The sequence below is a fragment of the Acanthochromis polyacanthus genome, chromosome 16 (assembly GCF_021347895.1).
Source record: "Acanthochromis polyacanthus isolate Apoly-LR-REF ecotype Palm Island chromosome 16, KAUST_Apoly_ChrSc, whole genome shotgun sequence".
In the NCBI taxonomy this organism is placed as follows: Eukaryota; Metazoa; Chordata; class Actinopteri; family Pomacentridae; genus Acanthochromis; species Acanthochromis polyacanthus.
In genome coordinates, this window is record NC_067128.1 from 7,970,745 (window position 1) to 7,978,580 (window position 7,836).

At 42.0% G+C, this 7,836-nt stretch overlaps 1 protein-coding gene and 1 non-coding gene across 2 annotated transcripts; both read right to left on the bottom strand.

Moving 5' to 3' along the window:
• Positions 1–24: 24 nt before the first annotated feature.
• tcp1 (t-complex 1) lies at positions 25–5,983 on the bottom strand. The gene is made up of 12 exons (XM_022212698.2): positions 5,835–5,983; positions 5,269–5,354; positions 5,027–5,155; positions 4,194–4,291; positions 3,988–4,098; positions 3,679–3,860; positions 3,171–3,297; positions 2,503–2,678; positions 2,243–2,366; positions 1,312–1,504; positions 1,051–1,214; positions 25–436 (listed from the first exon to the last, which is right to left on the bottom strand). The coding sequence occupies exons 1-12, from the start codon at positions 5,905–5,907 to the stop codon at positions 223–225; spliced, it is 1,677 nt and encodes a 558-aa protein (XP_022068390.1). The 5' UTR covers positions 5,908–5,983; the 3' UTR covers positions 25–222.
• LOC127530428 (small nucleolar RNA SNORA29) lies at positions 5,469–5,606 on the bottom strand. Its single transcript, XR_007937018.1, has one exon. It is a non-coding gene; the product is annotated as a small nucleolar RNA SNORA29 (small nucleolar RNA).
• Positions 5,984–7,836: the final 1,853 nt, after the last annotated feature.

Below are 7,836 nucleotides of genomic sequence, written 5' to 3' on the forward strand. Positions count from 1 at the left end.
ACAGAGTAACCACAGCTAGGCAGGTTGAATTACCAAATCAACGGTCATTTACAGCCATTGGAGCTTTATTAAATGTCCAAAAAAACCAATCACTTACAGTTCCTCTGGAGGCGAGAGGGAGTGGTAGAACAGTAAACGGGCAAAGTGCACAGCCTAAACTAGAGCGACAGCCATGAAGAGCTCCTTATGTATAAATACAGACGTTGAACCTATCGGAGCCTTTTAACCCTCCAGAGATCCTGATGCCACGGCATCCTGGTATGAATGCCCGCCTTCCTTCGGCTCTGGGAACAGTTTGATGAGGTCGTCTATGCGGAGGATGGTGATGGCGGCCTCGGTGGCAAACTTGAGGCTCTTTGTTTTAACCATGGTGGGTTCGTACACGCCGGCCTGACGGTTGTCTCTGGGTTTGCCGTTCACCAAGTCTAGACCGATCCTACAGGACAAAAAGATGATTTAATATGCAGTTTGTCATCAAAATGACAAAGCACAGCCTGCAGCAAAGTAATATTACTTCACTGATGACTAATCTCTGTCATAAAAAAAAAGCCTTGCTGGATATTTTCCCCTAAAAATCTCTCCTTTTAAGCAGTCCTTGGGTACCCCAGATAGCTCAACAGGTTGAGCGGATGACCCATAAACAGGCTACAGTCCCCCAAGCAGCGGTCATAGGTTTGAATCCAACCCATTTCCATTTACTGCATGTCTTTCCTCCACTCTTCTATCCACATTTCCTGTCTCTTTCTTCACTTTTCTATACAAAATAAAGGCAAAAAAACCCCATTCTGCCTTAAGTTCATTTGGGTGACAGCAAAAGGAGGCTCTTTGTAGGGCTGCAGCTGAATTATTTTGTGAGTAATTAACTGTCAGGGCAATAAAATATAGTTTTAGCTCTATTTGATAGACTTTTTGTAGTTGCTGAGATTATACCTAAAAACATGAGTACACAGATGGCACAGACAACTAAACTTGCTACTCAAATGGAAAGACCTAAAAGGCAGCTAATAATTAGATACATTTCCATGACTGGGGCACAAAGACAAGACTCACCACTTGAGATTCTTGCGTTCAGGGTTCACCTGAGCCTCGTTGTGGAACGCCCGAAGCTTGGCCACCAGGTCAGTGGAGTCCTGTGCTGCGTTCACAGCAAGCGTCTTGGGGATGACGAGAAGAGAGCGAGCAAACTCAGCAATGGCCAGCTGCTCCCTGGAGCCCTGAAGAGAGATAAAGCGACGAGTTCAACTTTAACTTACTTTCAAGAAGAAACCACAAACAGCTGCAAGCTTCACATTTTCTCAGTATACAACTCACCATGCTGGTAGCGTAGTTTTCCAGGTAAATTGACAGCGCTGCCTCCACAGCACCTCCTCCTGGGACTACAGACTTGGACTCCAGGACCCTCTTGACCACACAGAGAGCGTCGTGCAGCGAACGCTCCATCTCATCACACATGAAGTCGTTGGCTCCACGCAAAATGATGGAGGCTGATGTGCGTGCTTTGGTGCTGAGGGGATAAAAAGTTGGAAAATACAGCAACAGTACAATTAACAGGGATCAGACTGTATTGACTTTAGATACAGAAACGCATGAAGGACTTTAAATCATGTGTAGAGTATTGTACTATCGGCTTGAATACCAGACGACTAAACAACGACACACCGTTTTTGAGGACAGTGGACATTAGCATTTTCCTGTTCAAAAAGTTTCTCTGAAAAACAAGTCCTCATCATTGAAGCTTTAGTATCTCATGTCCGTCAGACTCACACTTAAAATGATTTTCTCTGACTGTTTCTGAGCTCATCTGTCACAGCCATAAATATCAGCTGTCTGACATATTTTTTTCTCTGGCCTCATTTCTCAAGCCAAGATGAGCAGAGACATTATGAACCTGTTTTCAGTCATTAAATATGTTGCAAGGCTACAGAAATTCATGCAGGTTAAACTGGGAAAACAAAACTATTTTAGAACTGACTGACTCTGAAAGACAGAACACAGACATGAAAACACAAGCCTAACAATCCTTAATGCAGCTCTATGTAGATTAGAGGACCGTGTTACACTGACAAGTCAAACATTACATCTGATGGTATGAACAAGTATATCTCATCCCCTAACATAAGGCACCCATCACCCTTTAAAACCTTACATCCTGAAGAAAAAAAACAGTAAACAGAGCTGCTTCCAGAGCTTATACATCTAACAGAACAAGTATAAAACATGCTGATATATTTTCAGTTCGTACTTCTTGACGAGGATGAGCTCATCGTCACAGACTCGCTCTTGCACAACCTCCTCAGCTTGGCCGAGCATGGTGGCCTCAAATGTCTCCTCCCCTTCCAGGTTGGTCAGAGAAGGGCAGATGGTGGCTGAGAAAGGACAAACAAAGAGACACAGCTGTGATCAAATACACATTCACTCATGCAAGACAAAAAAAAACAACAAAAAAACATGCACATAGATGTGAACACATAATTCAAAAGCACAATCTTCCTTCCTTCTTACCTCCTGTGGCCTTGGCGATGCGTTTGAGGTCCCTCTTGAGAACCCTTCTAACTGCCATGGCTCCAACATCCACAAAATACTTCAGGCACATATCATCTATGCCACCAGTGGTCAGGACAACATTGGCGCCTGCTGCCAAAATCTTCTGGATCCTTTCCTTGGTAATGTCAGATTCCCTGGAACCAAACAAACAACAAATACCTATATTATTTTCCTTACATTTATGTCAAATTTTGTTAAATTTAAGATAAAATTACTCAATCGAAAAAAAAAAATCAGTAATTTATCTGCTCTCGTCAATTCAATCATTCTTTGACATGTCTGCAACTCTACACATGGTTCTACAAAAACAAGAACACAGTATAACAAACTATGCGTGAACGAGTCAAATAAAACACTAATCTTAGAGTTTTGTTAGCGATTTTGCAAGCAAACTACAAATCCTATACAGCATGATTACAAAGACAGGTTATTCAGAGTCAGTGTCCAGCCACCAGCAGTGGTCCTGCAGCTCAGAGAGGAGCTGCTGCCCTGACTTGTGGCTGTTTATGTTTTCTCCCACGCGTATCACTGTGTGAACTACAGTTTCAGCACCACAGCAAAATTAAATGGGATGTAGCTGTGTGAATGTTAATGAGCAAAACCGAGAGAAATCCTCCATTACCCACCGCTGTCTGATCTGGTCGAGCTTCTCTGGGTCGCTGATAATCACTTGGACTCCCATCTTCATTTTTGTCTTCTGCAGGCTGAAGTCCAGACAGGCGATCTTGGCATTAACGACACGCTTCACCATGCCTTATGACCAAAAATAACACACATTCAACGTTGGAAATATCCAAAAGGCAATAAGAATTGTATTAAGCTACACAACAGTAGGACAAAGGTGATAGAAAAGATGCTAGATTGTTGTTGGTATATTTGTGGGATTTATTCTAATGTCTGGCTAAAAGAAGAGTCACAGTTCAGAAAATGCTGTGACTGAATTCTTTTCATAGCCAGTATACTGTCTCCCACGCGTATCACTGCATACACCATCAGGCAGGACATAGCAGCAAATTTAAATGGGAGTTTAATCAGCAGCAGTTGTGTAGACAGCTTTACATAATGTTGCTGTGTAAATCCTGACATTAACTTCCATTTCAAATTTGAGTGTGTCCGGCTTTGTGACAAACGTACCTTGTGAACCAACTGTGCAGTTCAGTGCGTATCCATTAACCAAGAAACTCTCCTTCTGGCTGCGTCCGTGGGCTTTCAGCACGTTGACAGAGTTGATGGGATATTTGGCGACTCCTTTGCCGTCCACAAACTTCACAGCCAAGGTAGCGTCCACCACCATGTTCGCAAAGAAGTCTGCGTCACTGAAAGCTGTTGTCAAGGCAAATCAATCAAAGAAAGAAACAACTTTCTCTACACGCATAAAATCTAAACACTGCCAATTGTAAGTTGTGCTAATTTCCTGCCAGTTCATACACATATCAGGGATACACTCCAATGATTTTGGAAGACATGGATGTCTTGGCTGCATTGATTAGACATTCTCTGCCCAGGTCATCTGTCCCGATGGTGAGATTCTCATTAATGTAGCGCACTGCTTCTCTAGAAGATAAAGAAAAAAACAAGTTTGGCATCAGAAAACTGAAACAAACCCGAAGTTCTTGTTCTTTATGAATTATGTATTTGCATCATCTTACTTGCAAGCCAAACGATATCCACTGATGACTGACGTGGGATGAATCTTCTGCTTCACCAATTCATCTGCACTCTTTAGTAACTCTGCAGCAAGAATTACCTGAAAGATGCAACACCAAATCCAACATAAGAAAAAATAAAAGGGACTGGTTTGATTTTCCAACTAAGACCCAGCTCACATTACGCGAGTTTCAGTCTAATTTACCAATTTGTAAAATCTTAAAATTTCTTAACTCTTTGCAGACTTATCAGGACTGCCCTGATTAATATGATATGTGTTTGATATTTACAAGTTAAAATCCTGATGGGTACAATTTTCATGGAAGCTCATGGAGTAGTGGATGCCGTTGCCCTTCGGGCTAACGTTAGCGACAGATATCCCCATGCGATCAATTAAGAGAGAGAACTGCTCCCTGATCTTGCATCCCGTCACTGTTTTCAAACTTTGTAGAGTGTGCATGTCTGGGAACAAAGAGAGGAATATCTGAAATTTATCCAAATGTGCAATTAGATTTTTCTCGGGGTTTAAAAACTCCAGCAGTGTGAACCCAGTCTTAAAGTATTTTGTTCAACCAACAACAAAACTACAAGTTATGGATTTTACACTGTACCATCCTTTCATTAGGAGTGGCAGAAATGAGACTGCTCAACCCCTTCAGACAGTGAGGGACAGTTGCTCTTTCCTGTTAGCATAGCCACACATCCGTAATGGATGCAGATGCATGGTACTAAAACAGGACAAGCCCAGAGGACCATGAAAAATAAAATTGCCAAGCACCCTTCATTTTCTCTGTGGGCTGAGGAAGAGGTAGTGGCAGTTGTTGATTCTACTCACCACAGACGTTGTCCCATCTCCGACCTCCTTGTCCTGCAGGTCAGCCAGCTCACACAGGACCTTGGCAGCTGGGTGCTCCACTTCCAGCAGCTTCAGGATGGTTGCTCCGTCGTTGGTGATGGTCACGTCCTGTCAAAACCACCATGAAACAAGACCGATGAGCAACCGATACATCCAATGTTTACTATCTTACAACCAGGCTGTCTATTAAAGGTGCATATACTCCTCAATGTGATACAGACCCCAATGTCGTCCACCAACATTTTGTCGAGGCCAACTGGTCCCAGGGAGCTCTTGACGATGTTGGCGATGGATGCTGCGGCCATGACTGCACAGAAAAGAGGGAAGTTAAAGCTTGCGGAGACGAAATAATCTACTCGTTTTAAAGACAGGCTGCACATCATCTGATATGCGAGACTTGACTAGTGAAAACACCTCAGTTATAGATATATTCTGTCATTTTATTGAGCGGGGCGCACAGTCAGCCAGCCACACCTTCAGACCATGACAGTGTTCTTCTATCCCATTAGCATAGCCGTCCATTCATTGTCATGCGAGTGGAAGGTACTGAAATGGGATTGCGTAATTGTAATAAATGCTACTTGCGTAAGATGCCCATTGTGAAAAATTAGATGAAAACGTTAAAAAGTGTCACCGGTGACGATGACGGTAACGTTAGCTAGCATTAGCATGAGCCACACGTGTTAACATGCAGTAAATTAATCCGTTTGTCTGCCCTTCGTTAGAAACGCACAAAGAAGATGTCATGTTTATCTGACGCACACAGTCGAGTAACATAACAACTCACCATTTTGAGTGCGGACGGACTGGCCAGTAGTCCTCTGGCCGAGCACATTTAACGGACCGTCTAGTAGCGACATTTTGGACCACCACACAACGGAGAAGAAAGGAAGCGGCGCGGTGCACTGTGGGGAAACCGGTGCAAAGCAGAAACTTCGAGAAGAAACTTGATTTTAAAAAAACCCTGGCTTTTCAGTATGATGCCTTAAATTGAGTGGAGGATCTCAACTTCAGACATATAATGAAATTCTATGTTAATCAGTTACCTCATCAAATTAGAAAATAACGTTTTGGTAGCTTATTTCCTATTAACTACATCTCCCAGCATGCCTCTAAAGCAGCGCTCAAATCCCTTCTTCTTCGTGGTTCTTCTGATGCGGTTTATGGTTGACTGTTAGTGCGCCCTCTGCTGTTGTGTAAACTCTGCAAAGCAACATTTGCTGAGAAAGTATCTCGAAGAATATGGGTGGTCCGTGTACCTTCCGTTCATTTTATTTCTAATACTGAAAGCAAATTGAAAAACAAATTTAGGGCCAATTTTTCTATTGCCATTTTTGAAACAAAATCGGACAACTATTTAATGACCCGTTTTTTAAACAAAATATTGCATTTCTGACTCAAAGTTTAGTTTTCAGAGAAAGGCCTTAATTTTCTCTTTTTCCAATTTCAATTTTTAATTTTTACGCCTTTCAATCTGTGGCCCGGAAATAAATAATCGCGGGGATTGTGTCAGGAAGGTCACGGTGCTCGTCTGGTCGACTTGGTGTCCGGCAAGAATTTCTCGTGCGCAATGGAGTCAGTCAGGGGGGTCTCCACTGACTTTTATGCACTGCATTGAAGTCAGTGGAGACCCACTTGCTCTCCAGTAGTGCTGCAACCTCCTTGTGTGTTATATGGACAAACTGCACCTGTGCTTTAACTGGCATGAGGGTGAGGAGATGATGACAGAATGTTCATTTTTGGGTGAACTGTTCCTTTAAGTAAAGACAAGATAATATATTGAACTGTAATATTTCATATGTATTGTACATTACCTTTTTTTCATCAAACAGGTCTAATGGAAGAGCCTGTGATTGCCGTATATGCTGCAAAAGCTTTGTTGGCTGCAAAAACTGCGTTGACCAGTGGATGCTGACATCAAACCAGTGCCTCAAATGCAGATCAGACGATTTCTCAATGTTCACAGGCTGACCAGTCTTGACAATGTTCTCTCTATATTGGCCGGTGTAATTAAGATGGATTAACCCTTTAAGTGTGATTGTATCACATTCTATGATTTAAGCTTGATTACATCTGTTACATCTGACTAATTGCCTTGTTCTGAAGTCAGTTAGAATTTTGCACTTGTTCAATAACTGTAGAGGATACAGAATAGTTTTATTTTTATACATTTTTTTGTATTTCATGTTGCACTTAGACCAATATTGCTATTGTAGCAATTTTAGCAAGTGTTCAATTTTATTTGTTAAAGAAAAGTAACACACTATCTATATACAGAACCAACTTGTCTTTATTTGACATATTCATGCATATTGCTGTGTAATGTTTATCAGATACAGCAATGCATCTTGAAAAGGTACGAAGTTGTAGTTTACCACATTATCTAGTAAAACTGAAATATCAGGGTACTGTTCAGCAAAAAGTTGTTCTGCTGATATTTTCTCCTCCTCACTTGAGAAGGGGTTAGTTCCAAAGCAGGAGACTCGAGTTAGCGAAGAGCCAACATCCTGCTGGTACATGTCTGCTGCTTGGGAGGCGTGTTTCAACAACTCCTCTCCCACTTTCTTTGGACATCCTCCTGCTGCTAAACAACTGGCTGTTCCTTTGCCTGTGAAGCAAAGCATAGGTCACAAAATGTCATTTTTGTTAAAATTCACTGTCAACTTTTGAATAAAAGAAGTTCACAAAAAAAGGACTGGATTGTATGATGCAATTTTTAACTCACCTGGGATTCTGTGTGCATCCCATGCATGTACAGCTCTTGTTATGCCGATCTTGAACAGCTCAGC

Bases quoted from the DNA above. Each gene is read 5' to 3' on its own strand.
- tcp1 (XM_022212698.2), bottom strand. From the start codon at position 5,907: ATGTCGCTACTAGACGGTCCGTTAAATGTGCTCGGCCAGAGGACTACT. The intron at 1,505-2,242 runs GTACGAACTGAA...TTATCCCCTCAG, and splicing joins GAGCTCATCCTCGTCAAGAA to CACCAAAGCACGCACATCAG. The intron at 1,215-1,311 runs GTGAGTTGTATA...ATCTCTCTTCAG, and splicing joins AAAACTACGCTACCAGCATG to GGCTCCAGGGAGCAGCTGGC.